This window comes from Sarcophilus harrisii, chromosome 1 (genome assembly GCF_902635505.1).
Source record: "Sarcophilus harrisii chromosome 1, mSarHar1.11, whole genome shotgun sequence".
Lineage (NCBI taxonomy): Eukaryota > Metazoa > Chordata > Mammalia > Dasyuromorphia > Dasyuridae > Sarcophilus > Sarcophilus harrisii.
Genome location: NC_045426.1, coordinates 662,703,677 through 662,729,906, shown reverse-complemented (window position 1 = coordinate 662,729,906; position 26,230 = coordinate 662,703,677). Strand labels below are relative to the sequence as shown.

Below are 26,230 nucleotides of genomic sequence, written 5' to 3'. Positions count from 1 at the left end.
TAGTCATTGTACCCATTGTACAAGTGAGGAAATGGAGGCCAAGAGAAGTTAATGGCTTGTCCAGAGCCACATAGTGAGGAAATGGCAGTAGCACTACTCCATCCTAGGTCTTCTGATGCCAGGTCCCCAGTGTACTTTCTATTGTGCTGCACTCCTCTCAATAAAAACCATCATGAATAATTTGAATTTTGATAATAATATTTTAGAGGCAATGTCACAGAAAGACCTGCCATGTCACTATTAAGCATGCTAACTTCTCTGTTGCCACAAAACTAAGTAAGCATTTATTTAAATGCAAAAAGATTCTAGAGTAGGGAGGAGAATGTCCCAGATGATGCTCTCTAGCACCTGCCCCAGGAACCAAACCTGTTCCATGTTTCACTGGTTGGGATAACTTCCCTAAGGTCACACAGCTGCAGCTTTAGATGCCACCCTTAAAATGGCACAATGGTGTTTTGGTCTGATGGTTCTTTTTAGGAAATGAACGTTAGTAATATGTTACCTGTTCTCACATTCAGCCATTCTTTGTTCTGTGTCTATCATATCTTAGTGTTCATTTTGTAGCTTTTCCTTATTCCCTATGTCTTATGATGGGCTTTGGTCAAAAACAACAGCCGTACGAAGTTGTTGCTTTGCAGTGTCTTGTGGGAGATCCCACTGTGATATAAGCTATCTCTTCCTCAAATCTGCTTGCATCAGAATTTGCTAGTGTGCTCAAGACCTGTAGGTGTGTCCCATTTTCCCTTGCAAGATTTATCCTTGCACAGACTTGACTTGGGATGGAAGAGTATGAACTGTGTCTTCCAGTGTCTGTGTGAAGGATGTTTGAAGACAAGTCAGAGGGAAGAGAGCAGGATTAGTTGTGGGGGCTTCTGGAGGACAGGACTAGGACTGATGGGGTTGATTGCAGTAGCTGATTTTCCTTAAGTGTGATCAAGAACTTGATAATTACTAAGTTGGGCGGGGATTATTTGCAGTCTAGTGTTTCAAGTTTTTTGTCGGTAAGCATTCAATCTCTTTATAGAGGGGATTCAGCTCTTAGAGCTGCAGTTGGACCCAGCTGCCTCTGAGATCATTCCTATTTCTCTGCCTTACCTATAACGCATTGTTAATTGAGAACCATAATAATATTTCTTTTTTTGCTTCAAGATTTAAAAAGGCTTGTCTTCACAGCTACCAGCTGTGTTTTGCTTTTAAGATTAAGATCCCATAGGAAGGAATCTTGGGGGACAGATAGCAATAATGGCAACTTGCGATGGTAGAATGCCTCACAGTTTATGAGTACTGTCTTCATAGTAGTTCTGGGAGGTGGGTGCTATTACCATGTTACAGAGGAAACTGAACTGTTTGTCCTGCTTGGCCTTCCATAGTGTCTAACCTGGAGAATTTATGAGGTTTTTGAAGTCTTTGGCCTTGGCTTCTCACTGCAAAGGAAAGAAAGATCAGTAGCCTTGGAATCTAGGAAGTCTTGGAGTTCTAGGCCTAGGATGGCTATTTATTAGCAATATGGATTAGTCATTTCACTTCTTTTAATCTTTGTAAAATGGACTTAGTAATCCTAGGGCTATGTCCTTTGTAAGGTGGATAGGAGAAAACTGCTTTGTCAACTGTAAATTTACTATGTGATTTTAAGCTATAACAAACATCTGTCCCTAGGATATTCTCCCAAGAGCTTTTCCACTCATAATTATAACATAAGCATTTGGTTAATGTCCTGTACTTAGAGTTGCTGCAAAATAGCCACATAGATTTTCTTTCTGTCAGGTAAAGAGTTAACAGGTGTTTTCTGGTAACTGAAACCGAAAGGATCTGTTTCTTGGTCATGGGTTGAAGGCTGTCGTTGGGAGAAAGAAGTAAAGCCATCTTACCTCAAAGTTCTTGTAGTATTAACCATTTCTTGAACTTATTTCTGGGTGTGTACATTGTTAGCTGAAGTCAATTTTATTAGCTGATGTTACTTGCAGATAGCTTAGAAGGTTGAAATATGAATAATGATGCTTTTCCCTAGCGATTTACAATATGGGGTTGGTCAGACCCAAGAATTGCATGTTTTTGTTCTTCTGGATTTGTTCCAATACTGGATTATCGATTTAATTTTATTGAATGAATTGATGAGTGAATGAAAAAGCATTTATTAAACACTTTACTTTATGCTAGGTTCTGTCAAGTGTTCTTAAGTGTCAAATGCTTTTAAAGACAGTATTTGTCCTCAGAGAGCTTATTCTAGTAAGGAAAGACCACATACAGGCAAGAGGTAACTAGGGAAGGTAGTTTTGTTTGGGGAAGTAGCAAGCTGGAGTGATGTGGGGTTGAATATGCCCTTATTAGGTAGCATGTGGCTAGGAGAGCTGATGGGATGGGAAACTGAAACAGAGACGGTGTCTAGGGTCAGCCAAATATAGTGGGCTAAGTGAGCTAGTTTACACATATATGTTCAGTAATCATCTGAAATAGATTGTAGAAAGGGATCGCTACAGTGACTTAAATAACTTCTCCATTGTGTGGGGTGTGGATTCAGGAAGACCCTGGTATGGGCCGGGTGAGAGGAGCAGGTCAGCAGCAGCAAGAAGAGCTGAGATGGCCTGCCTGGATAACTGGATACCTGAATGATGTGTGAAGCTAAAGCTAATCAAAAGTTTTAGTCTGGTACTAGCTGCTTTTGTTGTAGAATCTGACTTGTGCTGATGCAAGTGTTCTTTTTTCAGGGTGGTGGTAGTTGTTTTTAATTTCATCTCAAAGTATTGCTGATGTCTCATTGAGGCATGAAGATGACCCAGGGTTCTTGAAGGCTGTACTATTGAAGTGTGAGCCCTGGGAAATGTAACACCCACTTTGGAATATCCCTCCAACGTGGCGTGCACAGGTTTGTAGATTCGTTCCCCGGGCTTACAAGCTCTCACCAGTATGCTTTCCATTAACATCGGACACTGTAGACTTAATGAACTTAAAGAAAGACTTTTCCTATATACTAGGACATATTCAACATATATAGGACTGCTTGCCATCTAGGGGAGGGGATGGAGGGTGGGAAGGAAAAATCGGAACAGAAGTGAGTGCAAGGGATAATGTTGTAAAAAAATTACCCTGGTATGGATTCTGTCAATAAAAAGTTACTATAATAAAAAAAAAAAAAAAAAAAAAAAGAAAGACTTTTCCTAAAATGTCATAGTAAAAGAGTAGCTAAAAATCATTCTGAAAAATCTGAGCATACTTTCCTATAAATTTAGCATCTGTGAGGAGAATGGGCACCAAACTTAGAATACAGCTAAAGTGAGGGATCCCTTAAAAGAACATATATGCAACTCACATATAAGATAATTCATAATTCTGGTACTTCAGGGATTCAAGATCTTCCTACTTTTTTACTTTTTTCCCCATGCTACTTTTCTGCTGTATGGTTTGCTCTGCTGTAGACTGGACTTGTTTTTCCTAGGACATGCTGTTTTTGTTTGTTTGTTTGTTTGTTTTTCTCAGCAAGTCTGTGCACTGGATATCCTAGGCTTACTCTTCACTGGTAGCAGTATACTCCATTGTCTTCGATTTCAGCCTCATTCGTTGTCCTCTGCTGGGTTACTGTTCTTTCAGAAAAGTAGAGACCTTCACCTATAACTGGCAAAAGCTTCCCTTAGTTTTGCTGGCTCAGGGTCTCAATTCTGGTTTGTCACCTCTCAGGAAGGAAGTGGGACAGTGTTAGGTTTTATTTTCCACAACTTTTTCTAGTATAAGGCTTGAGTCACCGCACTGAGATGCCTAACCCTGAATTTATGGGGGTTATTAACTATATTTTCCAAAGTTTGATTGCTGTTAACCATAAATAGATACTGGTCATTTGCCCTAATTACTAACTGGTGTCTCCTAGTGATCCATGTAAATGAGTAAGTAAATTTTTTGTGCCAGTCTTTGTCCTGGGGGTAAATTAGTAATCTCTCCTGGCTACTCAGCTACTTTCCTGGCCCTTTTCATTTGCAAATGAAAACTCATAGTATCATATCCCTTATATAGTATCTTTATAAGATGCAAAATTATCCACACAAATCTAAAAGGTCCTCACCTTGTGGTCTCTGTTACTTGCTTCTGTTGTCATAGCTTACAGATTTGACAATTTGTAAGGGAAACATCTTTTTTTATCCCTTACTCAGGAAAATTTGCTATCCCTGCAAGTCACTTAGATGAGAGACTAGGATATTTTTAGGCAAGTGAAACTTGAAAGACCTTAAGCCATTCATCTTGGCACTCTCTGAGAATTTGAGTCATTATATTCCCTCTGGTCATTTTCTCTCCTGCTGTTGTTGCTCAGGGATCCACATGGGACCATCTGAAGACCATGCTAAGGAAGAACCAATCCATTTCACTGTTCTCTCTAGTACTTTGCATCTCTGTCTTCCCAAGAGCCCTTTTCCCTAGCTATTTTATACCCAGGGAGCATGAGTATAAACTTTCCTTGCTTTCTATCTTTTCCATAGCTTCAGGAATAAATTGTTCAGTGGAAGAGAATTTTTTTTTAAACTGGATTTTCATTTTTATTTTTGATCCTAAGGAGATACTGGTATATTATTAAGTTTTAAGGCTATGGCTCTGATAAGCAAGCATTTGTAGGATTTTCAAAATATTGTGTGAATATGTTTTGATACCAGTATGCTAAAGCAGAATCTTTAATCACACAGTAGGATTTTGTTTTGTTTTGTAATGTTTTTTATTTGAAGGGGTATCCATTTTTTTGCCCCATAACAATTCGTACTGAATTTGTTGAAGAAATTGTCAGTAGAAAAAAAAAAGGTCATCCTTATGTGGAAAATGGATCACTAAATGGCCTTTAATTTGGAGAGTAGTTTTAATGGTGCTACTGATTGATGTACATGTCAAGATGATATGTTTTAGTTTGCTAAATCATGTAATATCCAAAAAACCAAATTTTTTTTAGTTTTACTTTTTTAAACATTAAGCTTCATAAATGTTACAATTTTATTTTCTTTAAACTGTATTTATAGTTATAATTCCATCATGCTTATATGATTTTCTGGTATATGTTATAATGTTTAGATTAAAAAGATTTGAAAAAAAAAAAAACATTGACGAAAGTATACTGCCATGCTGGCATAACTATATAAAAGATATGGAATGTTATTTCATATCAAGATATGAACTGTCTTGACAGTTTGGAATAATTCATTGCTTAATATAAAGTTAGGAAACTTTATTATGTAATTACAAACATTTTATTATATAATTTAAATAATTTTTATATAATATGTAAGTATCATAATATCCTTATAAGCCTATCATTTAATGACATATACCAAAACAAATATTTGTATTTGTGTGTATTAGTCATAAGCACTACCGTTGCCTCTGGAAAAGACACAACTGTTGACTGCCCTGTTGTTCTATGGTGAATTCCCACACTCTAGATTATCTCTCCCCCCACTCCCAGAGTATTGCCTTTTCCAATAAAAGATGTGATCCTTTAGGGCAGGAATCATTTAGGTTTTGTATTTGTGTCTCTGCCATTGCTTAGTACTTAGAAGACGTTTAATATACTTTTTATTCATTTATTCACACCACATGATAAAGACTTAGGATACTGTTCTGTTGGCTAAAAGGTTTGAGTCTAGCTTATTACAGAGCATACCACCACTATAGTGGTCAATTAGATGATTCATTCTTTGGCCATAGCAATCCATGAAAAAGATAAAATTACAAAATGACCCAGCCCAGTGTGACTGCCTTCTACTTATATGTCATGAAGACTTTTTTTCCAGAGGATAATCAGGAAGTGTTAAACATACTGAGTCCGAATAGCATCATAAAAAATAAAATTGATTGTTTTAAAAGATAGAAAATGTCATGTTATTATGTGGGAGCCATTTCAGAATCCGCTATCTGTATACTTGCAATGTTGACCTGTTAGATCAAAGGCCAAAATCAATATCAGATAAGGATAGGGTTGACATGATAATAGTGGAGTAGTTAAAAGCTGAAATTCTGTCTCTTTAAACAAGTTGCTAACTGGGTAAAAGTAAAGACATTGATTCGGATTATCACTACCTCACCCAAAGGAGAATTAGGGACAAAATCAATTTAGTATGCAAGCTTATTTGTCAATTGTTCAAGAGATGATTTGTGGAGGATTACAGTGGTCTGGCCTCAGAAACAGTGAAAAGCAATAATGGGGAAATCAACCTCAAAAAACTTGACATAAGATTTAGTTTTGCCGTTTTAATTCTAAAAGGATTTGTAGAAGAATCTGGAAGGACAGCAAGTAGACACAAAGTGGAATGGATCTGTCAGCATTTCTGTAACATGTCTGACCTACTCAGTTAATGTCAGTGGCTCCCTATTAATTACAAGATCACATATTAAATACTCCAGCATTCAACGTTCTTTTCACATTCTTGTCCCTTCCTGTTTTTCCATGATTAGGCTTTGTTCTTAGGGAGTGTGTCAGTCAGCATTTATTAAGCACTATTTGTGTGCCAATCAGGCACGATGCTAAGTATTAGGGATACGAGAATTGCTGCTGTTGAATGTAGCTACCAGGGACTACCTAACACTGACCCTCTGGTTGCAGCCAGTCTTGGGATACCTCTGGAAACTCCTTGTTGCTACACTTAGATTCTGCTTTCTGACCAGATTCACCATCCCCAGCCTCCTTCTGTTGTTATGCAAAGCAATTTATGTTACAGCTTGGCAGGACTAGACCTTCCTTGAGACTATTTAAACCCTGCCCCCTCTGCCCTTCTTGGGTGCTCCAGGGACTTCTGTGTTATATGGTGTTCCGAATCAAATTCTCCTGTCCTGGGTAAAGGTCCTGTTTTTGTTACTTTGGTAGTCTTCTTTATTTCAAGTTGACAAGATTCCTCACTTCATCACACAATCCATCCTCCTGACTTGATGCTTTTTCACTAACTATTCCCCATGTGTAGAATGGTCCCCCTCTTCTACTTCCTAGCTTCCCTGTTACAAATCTACCTTATGCATGGATGTTATTAATAACCTCAACCCTCTACCCAAGAACAAAACCTAAGAAAACAGCAGGAGCAGCTAATTGATATCTCTGCTTTTTCATTTCTCTAATTTTTTATCAGAAGGATATTTACTGGTTTGGAGAGGACCTACACACGGCTTTCGAAGATGATTCCACAGCCTATCATACCTTCTCTATTACACATTTGCCTTAGAGGTATAGACAATACATGATCCTGTTAGGTTTTAACACAGCATTTTTTATTATGAAAAAAGCATTTGGCTTATATCCATTGTTTCAGATCCTGCCCATATAAATATAAGAACCTTATAAAAGTGTAATTTGTCATTCACATAAAGGAATTTTGTGCATTGAAAGACAGACAATTCTGTTCCTTTATTAAGTGCCTTTTTTTGCTAGCTATAAACCAAAATACCAACTTTTGTCTCCAGGATTTTATCTTTTTAAATGTCAATTTTTACTGATGTCTTTTGTTTTTACATGATTTTCATTTCTCAGTTTATCCCTCCCTTCCAGAAAACAACTTTTATAACAAAGACTGAAGTGGGATTAGGGGTGGGAGCAGAGCAGGATTTTTGGCAATATCAGTCAGTAACTGATAACCAAGTCCTCCATATAAAGTGTTGCATTTCACATCCATTGTCAGCACTGTTTCAGTCTCATAGCTCTTCTTAGTATAATTTTATAGCACTTGGTTTTAGGATTTTTGTTGTTTTTCTTACCACTTCCATTTTTGTAATCCTCATGCATACTGTTTTCAACTTTCTTTTCTTTGTATCTGTTGTATAACTTCCTGTGCTTCTTTGTAGTTTTCATTTTCATTAGTTGTTATCGCATAATGATATTTTGTTACTTCTGTGTCCTGCAATTTATTTAACAATTCCCTAATTGACGGCCATTTCCCTTTTGTCTTTTAAATTTATTTTATTAATTCTGAACCTATACACCCTGTCAAAATATTTTAGGGACAGCCTTTTCCCCAGAGCTAAGGCCCAGCAAGCTGGCTGTGCCCTGAGTTTGTCATAAAAACAATCTGCACTCTGGATGATCTTGCCCTATGAGAAGATGTATTGCTTTGACCAGTACCAGGTGTTCACTGAGGGATTCGTGATTTTAGCTCCCCCTATTTCCCAGGAGCCTGAGAGCCAACCTCTATCATACCTCTTGACATGCTCACAATCCCTGTTTCTAACTTCTAAGGGAACCAAACCAGATACCATTCCTATTCCCACTGCTTCTGTACCACTGTGGACAATAAACAAAGGCAGGACTCAGGAATGCCTGCATTGTCCATGCATGAGTCTGCTATAGGAAATGCTACTCAAGGCCTGAGAATGATAGGGTCATGGGCTAGCCCATTTATGTCTATAAGGTACTGTCTCTGCCTCAGGAAGATAAGCTCTCCTCCTTAGGAAGGGGTACTTCTACTAGCAAGTGCTTTCTTCATTTTGAAATTAATTAAACATCTGTTGGATCTCTGACTCTCCCATCTCTAGTCTGCTCTCTTTGATTCTGGCCAACCACAGTTTAGGGGCCAGTTCCAGTCAAGTTGACAATTCTCACAATAAACATTTCCATCCACACAGTGGAATCGAAAAAAAGGGAAATGTGTTTGGAAAAAAGTTATATACCCCATACATTATTACTTTCATAACTTTGTACTCTCTGTTGTTCATCTTTTGAAATTTGTTTGGGAGCAATATTGTTATTGCTAACCTGCTTTCTCCCAAAACAAAACAGAAGAAAAATTCCTGGTAACAAATAAGCATAATTAAGCAAAATTCATTCACATAGTAACCATTCACAAAAGTGTATGTTTCTTTCTGCACCATAAATCTGCATCATAAATCTTTGTCTGGGAAGATACCATGCTTCATTTGAGGTCCCATGGAAGTAAGATTTGTTTTAACTTCGTTCAGAGTTCTTAAGTCTTTCAAAGTTGTTTTTCTTGACTATGTTGTCAATGTATAAATTATACTTCTGTCTCTGCTTTCTTTTCTCAGTTTCAGTTCCTACTTCCCAGGAGTCTTTGAAAAGGTCTCATCAGTTACTAAAGAGCAATAAGCTTCCATTATATTTTTATACCATGATTTATTTAGCCATTCCCCAATTGATTGACGCCTTATACCTTCCAGTTCTTTTCTTTTTCTTTTAATTCCTTTTTTAAGATCAAGTTGTAGAAACAATATTGTTGCTGTTTTGCAACTTTTTCCTCCTTGATATTTTTATTTTTGTTGGGAACCATTCCCCGCCTTTTCCCCATTTGATGTGTTTACACACCAAATTGTGTATTTCTGTGTATATTATTTAGTCTTCCTTTATCTATGTCAGATGAATGGGCTTACTTTATACCTGCTACTCTCATTCTTTCCTCTGTTTATATGCTCTTCTAATACATACCAAATATGAAAAATATCAAAACAAGCAGAACCAGGAATACATTGTACACAATAACAGCAAGAAGATGCAATGATAAACTATGAAAAGCTTGGTTCTTCTCAGTAGTTCAGTGATCCAAAACAATCCCAATAGACTTTGGACAGAAAATGTCATCTGCAAACAGACAAAGAATTAAGGAGACTGAATGTAAATCAATACATGCTGTGTTCACTTCTTTTTGTTGTTGTTGTTGTTAATCTCTCCCATGGTTTTTCCTATTTGCTCTGATTTTTCTCTCCCAACATAATTCATAAAATAATGTGTATTAAAAATAAATAAAAAAGGAAACATCGTTTCATTTCTCTTTGTCTTTCTTTCTCTATTGTTTTATTTATTTCTCTATTGTTTTATCCTCATTCTCCTACTTTAACTGATTTTCTAATTCTTAGTCTTCCTCATATTTTGAAGACATAAAGGTTATAATGAAACATATATTTTGTCTCCTCCATTAGATTAGTGACCTTAATTCATTCACTATATAGCCCCTGTTGGTTGCACAAATGAATTTACTTTTCTGGGTTTTAAATCACAACAAAAAGGGTGAAAATGTTATGTTGTGATCCACCTTCAGTTCTCACAGCCCTCTCTCTGGGTGTAGATAGCTCTCATCAACTCAAGATCATTTAAAAATATTCCCTAGTACTCAGCTTAGTATATGGCACATAAACAGTTTGGGAATGATTTTTGACTAATTGGTTGTTCAAATCATGTGAGCAAAGGGATAGAAATTGGAAAGGTCAAGACCAGAAATCAGGGGCAAGGAGTGTTTCTGTTTATGGAGCCTTTAGAGGTGATTCTTTAAAGGAACCAGATTGTGGAAGTAGTCAAGAGGGGAGTTGGTTGTCAGATTGTAGAGAACCTTGAATGCTGGGATTGGGAGTTTATCTTGTATTTGATAGACATTGGAGAGCCATTGGATATTTTTGAATAGAAGAGGATGTATTCAGAGGACTTGTTCTTCCTGAAGATTAATCTAGCAGCATAGGGAGAATGGATTTGCTGAGGAAGAGATTGGAATATTCATTAGGATGTGATTTCAGTTCTTTGGGAGAAGTAAAAACTCAAAGTAGCATGAATTGCAGTGTAAGATAAGTTTTATTTTGTAGGTAGAATTGATAATGGGCAGCTAGGTGGCACAATGGGTAAAGTGCTAAGCCTGGAGTCAGAAAGATTGCTCTTCCTGACTTCAGAACTTCCCTCGGACACTTACTAATTGGTTTCTCCTGAGCAAGTCCTTTAACCCTCTTTGTCTCAATTTCCTCATCTGTAAAATAAGCTGGAGAAGGAAATGGCAAACCATTCCAGTATCTCTGTTTAAATAACATCAAATGGGGCCATAAAGAATTGGGCATAACTGAAAAACAACTAAACAACATACAGTAAAATTGATAGACCTTTGCAGCTGGATATAGGTGGCAAAATAGGAAGGTTAAATAATTTCTACTCTAGGCTTTGAGTTGGTGATCCCAGCTGGTCTTTCCCATGCTGGTCACCCTTTTGAATTCACCTCAACTTGTCTATGTGCCCCTTAAATCAGTATTGGGCATTGCTTATTGTATACAGAGTGCCTTGGTCTCTGGTAATTCTGAAAGGAGGGCCTTCAGGGAGGCCATCATAGTCACCTGTTTTCTTTTTTTTCCTCAGGCCATATATGACTGCCCCTTCCTACCCTTACCCAGATTCCATCAATAGACAACATTGCCTGGACACCAACTATGCACCTGTGGGCCCTGCCAGCTTCTTACCAAAAAATGGTGATTTTCCTCAGGTAAGTTCCTCCTGCCCTAATATGTATGCCCCAGGATTATTTGGGGCTTTTAACCAGACATGCTTTTGGAACAGATTTGTATGGTTTTTTTGGAATGCCTCCTAGGGAACCTGAAGGCACCCTCAACCATTCCCATTACTAACTTGTCTTTTGGGATCTTGTTTTTTACTCTTTGCTGGATGACTTTAGTTGGTGGTGATGCTTTTGAAAGGGTATATGAGACATTTTCTTCAGCAGAGATCCTGTAGCTAGAATGTTTAGTAGTTTTAGTAGGCTTTAGCTGCTTCTGAAGTTTTCCTCTTATGTCAGAGTCCCATGGCTTCTATATGCAGAGGCCTGGTTTGGTTGACTTTATAGGGTGCCTGGGCAAGACATCAGCATGACCTCCGTTAACCTAGTCATGTCCTGAAGTGATTGTTTTGCTTGTCAAAGTCCTTCAGAGAGTTCAAAATCCTCTAGTTTTAGATGGAGGAAATGGCTTTTCCCAGTTGTGAAATCTTCTCTGGAAGCCCGTGCCATAGGCTAGAGCCAGAGGAGTATCATCACATAGTTTCACGTTGTGGTGGTAACTGAACTTGGAATTTTGAATCAAGGCCCCAGTGTCCCATCCCAACACTTAGAATTGGGAAGGCACTTTTCTGAGAAGAGCACTGCCTGTAGAATATAAAAAACTTCTCTGGCTTATCAGTTATGTGACATTCAACAGATCACTTATCCCTTTGGAATTTTCTTGGCCAACTGAAGGTTTAATTTCATGATTTCCTAACGTTTCTCTCTATAATATATCTAATTTCTCTCCCTCTTCATCTCACTGTCACTATTGTATTTTAACCTCTTATGACATCTAGACTGGACTGAAAACTGCGACATGGATCTTCATACCACTAGTTTCTCCTCTCTTTAATCCATCTTCCAAATTCTGTCAAAGGAATCTTCTTAATACCTTGCCTTCCAGCTCAGAAACCTTCAATAATTCCATGATGACTATAATTTCAGCTACAAGTTTCTTAGTCTGGCATTCAAGGTCCTCTGTAATTTGTCTCCACACTATCTAGATTTTTCTCAAACTACTCCTCTTTATGTCCTATATACATTAGCCAAGCTGGATTACTTCATTGTTTCCTATTTTGCCTTCATTTGTGCATGCCTAAAATGGGCTGCTTCCAAATCTAGAATTAGTTATTTTGACATCTCCTACGTTTCCCTTGTGAGGAGAGCCCCTTTTCCCTTTGTCTACTTTCATGGCCCAGCTCAAGTGATACCTCTCCCATGAAGCCTTCCTTGAATCCTTCTCAGAAGTTTTCCCTTTCCCTACTCTATTTGACTTTTCCTATGTGAGGTTATCATAGCTATTTGTACACATATTCATTCTCCTCCTAGTATAAGCTTCTTTGGAGCAAGAATTATATCATTTTAAAAAATCTTGTATCTCTAGCACCTAACAAGTTATTCCTCTCTACTAGTGGTATCAGTCCTTGCAGACCTTATCTTAACATGATAATAATAGCATTATTTTTGTTGTTTTACATTTTTATTTATTTTGTCAAACATTTCCCAATTTAATCTGTTCAGGCCCCACTAGTTTGACCTCTCTGCTTTACATAGCTGAGATGTAGTTTATGTTGGTCTGATTGAGTTGAAGATAGTTCTTCCTTCTGAGCTTCAGTTTACTTATGTGTCAATTGGGGATGATATTTGCAGTGCATATCCCACTAGGTCCTAAAGAAAGTGCTTTGTGTAGTTAAGGCATTTTATAAATATATTCTCTTGCTGTTATTTCCCCTGTTTTTACCCTGGCCATGGAGTGTCTACCTTTCTTCTTGCCTCATCTACTTAACTGTTCACAGGGTTTGACTTTGGTGGAAATCAACATTTCCCTTCCTTCTGAAAAGATGGAGGAGGAGCACCACTTCTTACTACTGCCCTGTGCCCTCAGGTTTCCATTGTGATCATCTTCACTAGTTGGATAAACTAAGGACTTTCAGGCCTCACCATCCATCTATCTACTGAGCTCTTTCCATCATTGGTCCTGTGTATGAATTTTCTTTTTTATGTTGTTTGACCCAATTATAATATTTCTTGAGAAGAACAGTGTGTACCCTTTTTTCTCTGGATCCTCTATTTTTAGCACAATGCTGGGGACATAGAAAGCACTTAATAAATGCCTTTTCATTCATTCATTTAATTCATACATTTCCATAATACTTAATTGTTTGTCAGTTCCTTTTGCCTTCCTTCTGAGCCAGTGAAGTGGCAGCAGGGTATTTTCAACGAGATACTCACCCAGGACGCATGGGTTTGAATGACTGCTCTGACAATAGTTCTGTGACAATCAATTGGCAAGTCACATAACCTCTCTGAGACTGTGTTTCCTCATTGTAAAATCAGGTTGGGCTAATAATAGCGACAATCATAGGAGCAGATGTTTTTGTAGTGCTTAAAAGCTTGCAAAATGTTGAAACAAATTATCTCATTGGAGTCGCACCAACAACCCTGAGAGACGGTGTGCTGGGTTTTGCTTGCAAGGACTAGATTGCAGACTGGCTCTTTTCCATATTGCCACGGTGACCTTGGACAAGAGCACACTTCAGTTCCGCTGTCAGAGTTTTATATGGAAGGGTTTGTATTTTACTGGGCAATGAAAAGGCAAAAAAAGCCCTGTCTTCAAGGAGCTTCTATTCTAGATAGAATATCAAGATGATCTCTGAGGTCTCTTCCAGTTCTCGATCCACAAGGTTGTAAAACCACAAGGTAGAGAGACCCCTCAGCTCCTTCCCAAGCTCCCACTCTCTGTCACCCCCACAGTATCCAGTCTGTGTCAGTTATTGTATTGTTTTCTTGGCTCTTCTTTTTTCTCCCTGCCTTTTCCTGGGTTGCCCCCATGCCTGGAATGCTCTCCTTCCTCACCTCTGCTCCTGGCTTCCCCAGCCTCCTTCCCCTCCAGGAAGCCTTTTCCCATGTCTCTCTGTTCCAGCATCTTCCCCTTGTGGAGTCTATTGGGTTTATCCTTCATAGAGCTTCCCGTCTCCCTGGTTGGTTCCTTTTGCGCTGGGTACCAGTGTGTTCCTCACCTCCGTAGTTGTTTTGATGTGAGTCAGGTCCCACCATCACATCGCTCCTGCTGTTTATTTAGCTGCCTATTGGCAGAAGGGCCCAGCTGTGGGTGAACCGGTCCCGGACGGCATTTCCCTTTCAGGGGCAGGGCAGACGGGGATGGGGAGCGGACACACCAACCTTGGGCTCTGTGCCGACGTGTCAGGCTTGTCCAACTGTCGTCCTGCCGTCACACATGCTGCATGGCGTTTTTCGCTCTCTGCTTCCCTGACCCATTGGCTTGTCCTGACTGAGCTCTGGCTCCTAATCCCAGGGCTTCCTGTGCCTTTGGGCGTTCTCACTCCTGACCTCCTCATTAACATTCCTTGGCCTCCACTTCACATACCCTTGGCCCTGATAGGCAAATAGGGGGTCCAATGGGCAGAGTGCTATGGTGAGGAAGGCCTGGGGTCAGAAGTGGCCTCAGACACTTGCTGGTTGACTTGGCAGGGACCTGACAAGTAATTTAACTTCTATCCATCTCAGTTGGCTCAGCTGTAAAATGGGGATTTATTGGCACTTTATAGCACTTAGTTTGTAGGATTGTTGTGAGGACCAAGAGGTACTATTTGTAGAGTGCTCTTAGCACAGTGCCTGGCCCATAGTGGGTCTATATACATGTTTATTCCCTTCTTCCCTAGAATCCTAGCACCTGCCTGCCTGATATAGGTAAGACATCAGTGTTCATGGCTTTACCCTGGCTCTGACTTAAGGGGAGTTTCCCCCTTGAAGGGAATGTGGTCAGGGGATAATGACCTTGATGAGGCCAGTCCTAGATGCTCATGGAAAAGGGACCTGGGAATATGTTTCCTTTGAGTGCACTTGAACTATATTAGCATCAGATTTCTTGGTTTTGTAATTTATCATTCTCCTCTTCTCTGAAGTGTGCTGTCAGCTCGTCTCTCCTCCCCCGCTCCTTACTGGTTAAATTCATTTTGGAAAGCTTAGCTTCTTTTTGTGTGTGAAGGGAAGTGTGTCAGTTGTGGGGATCCAGGAGGACTCATCTCAGAGTGCTAGTACTCTCACCTCTGCTCTCTTCACAACTGGCCTGGGACTCCTTTGCCCAGAGTGAGCAGAGGAATAAAATTGAGGGTCATTGTTCTATCAGTTGGCATCGGTCACTCCCAACTGCAGCTGGGAAAGGTCCTTCCAGAGCATCCGGTCCCTAAGGATCCTAAGGACCAGAGCAGTTACATGCCCTGCCCAGAGCTATTCCCAGATAGACACCAGACAGTTGGAGGTGCTTCCATGGGGCCAGGCACAAGACCAAGATTCAAGACCTTGGCCAACATTTTGCTTCCTGGGATCTCCAGTTCCTGCCCCATTGAATAAAGGGGGTTTAACTGGTTCTCCAAGATCCCTTGCAAGTGTAATGCCTTCGGCCCTAAAGTGCTTTTACCTAAGCATCCATGTGAGCTGGGAAGTATAAGCATTCTGGTCCCTGTTTTACAGGATTCTCACTGTGGTCCTCCTTCCTCTGAAGACTGAGGTTTGCCTTGGAATAGAGTCCTCCAGCAAGGCCCACAGAAAGAGGGACCTCCCTCAAGTGACAGACAGACCAGAATAGAAGTCAGGCAATCTGTTGGGTCATTTGAGATTAGTAAGGTAATGTCCTGCTGCAAGAGGTCATGGGGTGGAATGCTACAGCAGGAATGTGGAAAACATCAGGGAGTAAAAGCGGGATAATTTTCTGAACATTCATAAATTTCCTGGCTGCTTAATGTTTCTGGATCATGGGATGAGGTAGTTTAGCTGTGGCACAGCCGAATGAGCGGTAAAGGGAGGCTGAGCTCAGGGGCCTCTTGGACAGTGCAGGACTCTCAGTGCCCTGAGCTACAATCGTCACTCCAGCAAGTCCATTGAATAGCCTTTAGCCACTTCTTGTAACGCCTCAATGAGGGGGAGCCCCCTGCCTTGCTAGTGTCTATACCACGAACACCAAACTGACTCATTTCAAGTTGTTTTCCTTGACCTTTCCCCAAAGTTTTCCTCCCCACCCCCTTCGATCTTCTTTTGGGACTTTCAGTTCCCTTTAAACTTTTGTTTCTGTGTTCTGAGTCCCATTGCCCGGGACCATGCACAGACCTAGCTTCCTACTTCTTTTCACTAGCATCACAGGTCAGCAACCTTTAAGTTCAACTAAATTTGTCTTTTTTTACTTTAGATGTCATCACTATGTATTTCCCTTTCCACTATCCTCTTCCTCCATCTTAAAGGTTGGCACTCAGCATCAGTTTGTGTAAGTCTCTCCATGCCTTTCTGAAATCATCCTGCTGGTCCTTTATTACAGAACAATAATATTCCATAACATTCATATACCACAATTTATTCAGCCATTCTCCAATTGAGTGGTGATTTGTCCATTCAGTTTCCAGTTCCTTGCCACTTCAAAAGCACTGCCACAAACATTTTTGCACATGTGGGTCCCTTTCGCTTTTTTATGATTTCCTTGCATTAAAGGTCCAGTAGAAACACTGCTGGATCAAAGAGTATGCACAGTTTGATAACTTTTTGAGCATAGTTCCAAATTGCTCTCCAGAATGACTGGATGTATTCACAGTTCCACCAACAATGTATCAGTGTCCCAGTTTCTCCACATCCCTTCCAACATTCATTACTATCTTTTCCTGTCATCTTAGCCAATCTGAGAGGTATTTTCAAAGTTGTTTTAATTTGTATTTCTTTGATCAATAGTGATTCAGAGCATCTTTTCATATGAGTAGAAATAGTTTCAATTTCTTCATCTGAAAATTGTCTGTTCGTATTCTTTTGGTCTGAAGTTCTTCCTTGTGTGGATGTTACAAAAATCATCTCTTCCCTCTCTGGGCCCAGCAGAATAAGGATGTGGGGACAGATAGATCGAGATGCCTTTTTGATCTGTGATATATCAATAATGAAAATAGATCAATGACAAGATTAAGGGGGGAGGGGTCACTCTTAAATCTTAAGAACTGACCCTCTGGTGTCACCCCTGATTTTATTCCTACTTTTTTGTCATGAATGTGTTAAAACTAGAAAGGACCAGACTCATTTTATAAATGGGAAACTGAAGGCCATAGGGAGCAGTGCTTCTCTGTGCATTGCTTATGGGATGAGGTGCAGAGCTGGAATATCACCTCCTAGGTGTTGTGTGCTGCTCTTGTGACAAGAGGAGTGATCTATTTCAGACAGCTCCACTGTTTTGGAGAGGGCTATTTTCCCTTTATCGAACCTTGGAAAAATCAGTAGGGACATTATCACTCCATTTTCTTTGTGAGAGTTAATTGAGAAGCAGAGATTCATGGTCCCTGCCCTATAGGAACATCACTTAACAGCTATGCAGAGGATGGATTAAAGAGGAAGGAGATCAGGGCAGTTAGAGGGCACAATGGATAGAGCACTGGTCCTGAGTTCAAGTGCAGCCTCAGAGACGTAACATTTCCTATCTGTGTGACCTAGTCATTTAATCCCAAATGCTTCACAAAAGAAAAAAAGATAAAAGAAAAAAAAAGGGGGAGGGAGATTTCAAACAGGAGGACCAGTTTAAAAGCTAATGCAGTAGTATAAATAATAGGGTGGTTAGAGTCTGCAATCTCATCTCATATGAATGCTCATGGTAATGGTTTATGAGAGGAGAGAAGGACACAGGTTTGAAAGAACTCATGGGAAGAGGAACATCAAGATTTAGAAACTGATTAAATATGTAGAATGATGAAGAATGAGGAGGTCAGAATAAAACCAAGATTACAAACCTGATTGAGTGGTAGAATGTGAAAAATGGAATAATAAACATTTATAGATAAAGGCATTTTAAAACAAATAGAAAAAATAAACTCTTTGTGTCCTTCCCTCAGGTCAGTCAGCAAGTCCTGTCCACCAGGTTCTAGATGATTGCAAATTCAACATTTGTGAATTCTCATCTCAGGAGTTTTCTGTTTTTGAAATCCCAGTCCCTTTTTAAAGGGATAGTTTCTCATCATCTATAAAAAGTGGTTTAAAAAAAAAAAAAGACCCATCAGTTTTTGCTGGTTGGATATTGTCTTCATCAAGAGCAGGTCATATTGTGTGATGATCAACTATGATAAGACTTAGCTCTTCTCAGCTTTAGAGTGATCCAAGACAGTTCTGATGAACTTTGGGTGGTAAATGCCATCTGCAGCCAGAGGAAAAACTCTGGAAACTGAATGTGGATCAAAACACACTATTTTCACCCTTTTTTTTCCTCTCGTAGTTTTTCCCTTTTGTTTTGATTTTTCCCCCCAACATGACTCGTATGGAAACATGTTAGAAATTGATTGTATATGTATAATAAGTCAGATTGTTTGCTTTCTTAGGACTGAGGAAGATAAGGGGGGGGAGAGAAAAAAATTGGAACTCAAAATTTTACAAAAATGAATATTGAAAACTTTTTATTTGTAATTGGAAATTTAATATATCATTAAAATAAAAAAAAAACAGTTCATATCTGAGCTGATTAGACAGTGATTCCATTAGATTGATTTGTTTGAACAAGTGGACCCAAAGAGTAGTTAATAATTCGATGTTATCTTAGTAAACGGTCTCTAATGGAAAGCCTCTGTCCTTGCTCACAGGCTGTCAAGTATTTTTAGTGACTTAGACAAAAGTATGAGTGACCTGCATGGTCTCAGATGTGCAAGTTACACCCAGTTGGGAGGAAGGATGCTCAATATCCTTGATGACAGAGTGGGAACCAGAAAAGATCCTCACAGGATTTGATCCAGTCTGATTCACTTAAACTTCTGCTTTCACCTCATCTTGCTGGAGCCCAAGCCTCTAAAGTCACTTCTTGCTTATCTCCTTGTCCTTCTTCCCCATCTTCTGGCACCTCCTCCCCATTAAGATGTAAGCTTCTTGAGGGCAGGGACTTGCTTATATTTGCATTCCTACTGCTTAGCTGAGGTCCTAACATACCCTAAGTGGGTATAATAATGCTCTAATGATTCCCCTTTTTGGGCATCTCCCTCTCTCCTTTAATCTTTGTGTCTTCCCATTTGAGCATGTATTTAGGCATCTTTCTCCTCTTTTTTTTCCTTCTCTCCTCTCTCCATGTTTGCATTTCTCATTGCCTTACTGTTGTTTCTCATCCCCTCCTTTTCCAAGAACAGGAATGAATGACTCATCAGCTCCCATCATGTATTTTACTCAAGAGCTGTGGGCTCTGGGAGACGATGAAATTCCATTTTATCCAGAATTAAAGTGGCCCTTCTGAACTGTGGGTAATGTCAGTAGCCTAGAGAAATAATCGCTACTCTTGGTGGAATTTAAAAGTACGAATCACTGACCTTCCCATAAACCAATTTTCCAACCAACTCTCCCCATGCTGTTGTTGAGGCCTGGTTAGAGTGCTTGGTTTTAGCTGACTCAGGGGCTAGAATCCCCTAGAGGGAGTGGACAAAAAGAACTTTTCACCAAAAAGGGAAGCCTCGAGAGCTCTGAGAAAATTGAGTGATTCATTCTGCTTTCTCTGGGATCTTGTTGCATTGCCCAGCATTGTGGACTGAGGCCCAAAGGGTTTTTGTGCAAGCTCCCCCTATTTTTTGGGCAACAGCTCCCTGTTCAGTCTTAAGGCTAAATCTAGAACTTTGTAATTAGAGAGTGTGGGTTTGGGACACTCTGCATTGGCATGGGATGAATTGTATTTGACAGGTATTTCCTTAGTAGCTTTTCTGTTCAGATCCTATGCTAGACCTTGTGGGAAATGCAGATAAGGCATCCCTAGGGGTAATGGAAATAACCCTGGATTGGGGACTAGTTTTGGCTCTACCATTAGTTCACTCTGTGACCTTGGGCTAATCCCACAGACCCTCTGGGGCAAAGTTTTCCAACTCTGTAAAATGAGAGTTCAGGATGAAATGATTGCTAGCGTGCAATCCAGAGACAACAGGCTATCTATATTCCTTCCAGCTCTGAAATCTTGGGTTCTGTGTTTTCAGGCCTTTTCCAGCTCCATGATCAGGTACCTATAGCTCTGGTTCCTCTGGAGGGTCTGTCCGGCTGCCTCTCAGTGAGAGTGTGGTGGTGTTTGCTTTTGAAGTTCTGATTCATTTCCTGCTTTTATATGATTAATAGTCTAGGAACCATTTCCTGAGCCTTTCCTAGGCTTTATCCCCTTTAGGTCTTAGGCTTTCTGTCCCCAAAATCTCCAAAGCAGCAGCAACTGTCTTGCTTCTATTTCTCTTGTATGAAAGTTTACTCTAGCCATGATGTCAATCACAGGAGCTTGGGAGTTGGACAGAGAAGGCAAAGATTCCCTTCTCTGTGGATTCCCTGGAGACAATCTGTGTTTTTACAGAGACCAGAAAATGCATGTCCCTGAGTCCTAGGAGATTAAACATTGGGCGGTTTAGCGGAAGCCCCAAGAAAATGAACATCGAGCTATAGAGGGCCCCAGTTCTGACTTTTTTTCCCACTCTGTGACATGACCTGAGTACCATTGGGAGGGAAGTGACCAGCTGTCTGGAGGCTTTACCTGTGCTTTTGCTGCTTTGAAAATATTGACAAAGCTCTGTTTTATCTGTCATAGAAAGTAAGATAATGCTATATTTTCCTGCCTCACCCACCACCATGCCACCTCCCATAATGCATTGTGTTCCTCTCCGTTTGCCCTTTCTCTGCCAGGCAATCTCCACTGCCATGCTCGGCCCCGATGAGAACAAGCCCGCTTTTCATAAGCCAGCATTGTGACATCAGCTTCTCTGGGGGGGACCACATTATTCATCTTGGTCTGTTACCTATTAGTGATTGTGATGCCAGCGGCCTTCCTACCCCCTCATTTGTCACTGGTGACAATGTCCAAAATGCTCCTGTTCTGCTGAAATCAATCAAGAAATATTTATTAAGTATTGACCTTGTGCACACTAAGAACCGGACCTGGAGTCCTCAATTCAAATGTTCTGTGATCAGAGTAAGGGACCCCTCTGAATTTCAGTTTCCTTCTCCATACTTATAGCTAAAATAAGATAGGATAATGTTCGTCGATCTTAAAGCATAAGAAAAATGTTAATTCTTATTGCCTTCTGTTTGTGCACCCTTAGACTATCCAAAACTTGAGGAATATCATAAGTTGTTTCATTCAGCTTCCTTCCTTACATTGGCCCTGCCCCCTGCTCGTTCTCTTGCACTCCCACCTATGTGAGGGTGCTTCTCTTGTCCTGGAAGGCATAGTATGTGATGAAGGAGCATTGGATTTGGGAGCCATGGGAGGAGTGGGGCCAGGCTGCCCTTGCAGTTAGTGTGGCCTGACTCGTGGCCATGCCTCTTTACTGAGCTAGAAACTGAGAAAGAAAACAAAATGCAAGCAAACAACAACAGAAAGAGTAAGAATGCTATGTTGGGGTCCACACTGAGCTCTTTCTTAGCCAGTACCAAATGGTTTTGGTGACCACTGCTTTATAATATAGTTTTAGATCTGGTACAGCTAGGCCACGTTAATTTGATTTTTTTTTTCATTAGTTCCCTTGAAAATCTTGATCTTTTGTTCTTCCAGATGAATTTTGTTGTTATTTTTTCTAGATCATTAAAGTATTTTTTTGGGAATTTGATTGGTATAGCACTAAATAAATAAATTAGTTTAGGTAGTGTCATCATTATTATATTTGCTCAATCTATCCAAGAGCATTTAATATTTTTCCAATTAGATCTGACTTTATTTGTGTGGAAAGTGTTTTGTAGTTTTGCTCATATAGTTCCTGACTTTCCCTTGGCAGATAGATTCCAAATATTTTATACTATCTGCAGTTACTTTAAGTGAAATTTCTCTTTGTAACTCTGTTGGATTTTGTTAGTGATATATAAGAATACTGATGACTTATGTGGGTTTAGTTTATATCCTGCATCTTTGCTAAAAGTGTGGATTATTTCTACCATATACTTTTAAAGAGCAAGCTGTCCCCATATCTGGAAATCCCTTACTTCTTACCCCTGCATTTTAGTGTCCTTCAAGACTCAGCTCCAGTCCCAACTGCTCCCAGTGTTTTCCTTTCGGAGTGACCTTTCATTTGCTCAGAATTTTCTTTTGTGTACCAAGTTATTTGTCTGTTGTGTACTCAGTTAGAATGGAATTATTGAGGGCCAGGACACTCACCAGACACTTACTGTCTTTGTAACCCTGGTTATAAGTCACTTAATCCAGTTTACCTCAGTTTCCTCATTTGTGAATGAGCTGGAGAAGGAAATAACAAGCCACTCCAGTATCTTTGGTAAGAAAACCCCAAATGGGGCATAAAGACTAACTTCATTGAAAATGGCTGAACAACTGAAGTATCACTAGTACTTAGTACAGTCTTTGGCACTTAGTAAACATGTCACAGATGCTGATTACAGACTGACCATGATTTCCTTTGGCTGAGGCTGAGTAGAACACAAATAATAGATATTAGAGGATCTGCCCAGGGTGCTAACCTTGGGTCAGGATGCTAAAGGGATGCTTCTCTGCAAGAGTTTGGGTGAGGAGAATGAATAGAGGAGAAGGGAAAGGGGCTGTTTTTCCCAATCTGGGGAACAGAGCAGAGACACAGGAAGGGAGCAGAACTCTTAAACAGAAGAGCTGGATTGTGGAAAGGTATCTCTGCTGGCCTGGGCACAATCTAGGAGAGGCAGATAAACCAACTAGGAGGCTGCGCAAGTGGTCCAGAGTGGGGTCAGCAGGGTCAGTCTGGGCCGAGTTTGAAAGTATGCTGCCCTTGCTCCCGGCTGTTTCCCACCTGAGAATTTCTTTTTGCCAGCTATTGATGGAAATACCAACCACTGGGTTTTGTTTGTATGGGAAATTGATCAGAAATTCTATTGAATCCTTTTGGGGATTGAAATATATTCTTTTAAAACTATTTACTTCCTTCTTGTAATAGTTAAAAAGCCTAATGTGATATTCTATGTAGAATTCCTGCCTTCAGATAGCATTGTGCCTTGTCTTTTTTCTATGTTAATCTCCTACCAAAGAATATTTGTGTGTGTGTGTGTGTATGTGTCTGCATGTGTGACACATGCATCCCAGTTGTTTTGGAGAGGCAGTGTGGCTAACAGGACAGGGCACTGTTTGAATATGGTAAGTTTGTGTTCAAATCATGACTGCCACGTACTGGCTGTGTATATGTCTTTAGGGCAGGATTCTTATGTCTCACTTTCTTCATCTAAAAATTGAAGAATTTAAACTAAGTTCCTTCCAGCTCTAAATCTGGATTTTGTTTAAAACTCCTTTCTTGCTAGGAATCTATACATGTAAAGAACAGTTGGTTACTACCTCTGTTTTTAAAGCTGCTTCTGATTTCCTTGTATTTGTGTGTTTATGTGCACTCCCCTAATCAGCTGTGTAAATTCTGGAATGGTTGGTGCCATTAAACTTCAGCAAGAGTTTGCAAATTCCCCAAATGTCTTGAAGTTGTGGAGGAGGAGCATATAAGCTTGGGACATTCCAATTTTCTTTAAATTTATATGTTTGACTAGTTACTTTGTGCTCTCACTCCAACTGGATTTTCAACCCCCTGGGTACAAATAGGTTTGATTTCTCTCCATACAAGTCCAGAGGAGCTGTGAAGTCAGTGCTTGTTGAAAAACCGAGTTCTGAAGGAGGAAAGAAGTGTCAGAAGTCTTTCAGTAGCAGCAGAATCTGCTGATGGGCAGGGCAGCCTGGCTCTCTGCCCCTTACTCTTGACATCACATAGATACCTCTAGGACAGCAGGTGAACCAGACATGGCTCAACAGTACTGGTCTTCTTGGTAGTACCAAAAATTATGTTTAATCATAATCTCAGAGCTGAACAGAACATAGCAACAGGAAACATTTATATAACACTTTCCCCCCAAACACTTTCCATATGTAATCCTTGGGAGGTGGGTATTATTTTATCCTCACGATACAGATGAGGACAAGAGTAGTAAGAGATTTGCCTAGAAGCTAGAAAGATGCCTCTAGGTGCAGAACCAGCTACTATACTGAATTACCTCTCATAAAACACAGAATGTTGGAGCTAGAAGTGACCTTATTGATCATTTTACACATGTGGGAATAGGCTCAGCAGGAGGGAATGACTTGCCCAACTTCACACAGCATACTTTGACAGTGCCAGACCTTCATGATTCCTGTTTCCCTAGGCTCCTGAGTCTTCTTCTGCCTCACCATCCCCCTTAGCTTGTTTTCCAAGGCAAGTCCTAGACTGATTTCCCACTTTTTTAGTGATGAAGCTGTGCTCAGCATCATGTAATTCAATTCATTAAACATGTATAGGGTTATAAATTGATAGAATTTAGAGAGGTAATAAATGCAGTTCAAATTAATTAATTTAATTAGGCCTTGCTTTTCTTCCTTCTCTCCACCTATTGAAGTTCTCAATCAGCAAGTATTTTTTAAAATACCTATTAGGTGTCGGGCACTATCTTAGGCGCTGCAGATGCAAATACTAAAGTTGTCAGCAACAGTCTTTCTTTGAGAATCCCACCCGGACGGCTCATTCTGCAGGAAATCTTTCCTTATTTTCCCCCTTAATTTGGAGATGGAAATAGTCTCATAGAGATCCAAACCCCATATTTTATAAATGAAGCTAAAAGGTAGAGAAGGTTAGGAATCTGTACTGGGCTGCCTAAAGTAGGACAGCTGGGATTAAAACAAAAGTCAGTGGTCTTGCTTTTTGTCACTCAATCTCTCCCTCCTCTAATTTTCCCATAGCACTTTAAAGAAATATGTTAATTTTTTGTTGATGTCTCTTATTTTTTTTATTCCCCTTCCCCCCAGTCATCTCATATAGCAAATAATATTTTTAAAGACTGTTCTCCTCACTGTTCTCCTCATGGGAAAAATAATCAGGGGTGGGGAAAGACTGAAAAAATGCATAAGGTCTTCTGCCTCTGTGAAGGGATGGAATCAGTGTTTCTTCTCCTGTCTCTTCTTTTTTTGGGGGGTGGGGTGGGGAAGGGGCAAACAAATATTTATTAAGTGCCTGCTATGTGATGGGAACTGTGCTAAGTGCCTTTTATAAATATTATTTCACTTGATGCTCACCCTGGGCAGTTATTATTTCCTTCTTACAATTGAAAAAACTGAGACTGATAGAGGCTAAATGACTTATGTCAGGCATAAATCTGGTCAATGTCTGATTTGAACTCGGGAGTTTCTTCAGGCTTTATGTTTTACCCTGTTGCCTCACTTGGTCATTGTTTGGGCCCTGATTGGCTCAGAATGAATGTAGATAGCAGTTGCTTCTCTTTGGGCCAAAAACCCTGAGGGTTTTCCCTTCTAAGACTGATTTTTTTTTTTTTTAAATTAGGTCAAAGAGGCCATTCTTTGCTTTATTTCTTACCTAGCCTGTATCACTGAATAGGTGTTGCCTCTGTCACTCTGAAACCTGTTAAAGACCTAAATTTTAAAAGGCTAAAGTATCCCCCTGTATCCAGGGCCGTCTCGACTCATCCTGATCTATATCTGGCCGCTGGACCCAGATGACTCCGTAGGAGAAAGTGAGACAAGTGACCTTACACAGCCCTCCCTCACTTAAATTCAACTCACTTTCAAGTCATGACATCATCTTCCTGATGTCATTATCTTCTTGGAGAATGAAGAACAAACAACAAAAACAACAACAATGCTTTTACCCACTCTGCTATCTCTCTCTGTCTAGGTACGTGGAGCTATCCTTCTTTATAATTTTGCAACATTAGCTTCTGATTTTTTTGGTTGTTTTTCCTTTTAGTTGTATTCTTTGCATATATAATTTTATTGATACTTCTTGCTTCATTCTGCATTATTTCATGTAGTTCTTTTTATATGCTCTTTTATCTTATTCATCGTTTTTTACAGCACAGGAATGTCCCATTACATTCTTATATCATAGTTTATTTAGCCACTTGTCATTTGATGGGGATCTATTTGGTTTCCTATTATTTGCTATGATAAAAAAAAAGATAAACGTTTTGATAAAAATTTTGGTTTATATGGGGACTTTCTTTTTGTCCTT

The 26,230-nt window shown here is 39.8% G+C and overlaps 1 protein-coding gene across 2 annotated transcripts in view; it reads left to right on the top strand.

The window, feature by feature from the left end:
* The window catches only part of SBNO2 (strawberry notch homolog 2), a 193,958-nt gene that overhangs the window by 79,983 nt on the left and 87,745 nt on the right, over positions 1 to 26,230 (top strand). For both annotated transcript variants that reach the window (XM_031948032.1, XM_031948036.1), the window contains one exon: positions 11,069 to 11,192. In XM_031948032.1, the coding sequence (XP_031803892.1) occupies positions 11,069 to 11,192 (124 nt within the window). The remainder of the gene's footprint in view (positions 1 to 11,068; positions 11,193 to 26,230) is intronic.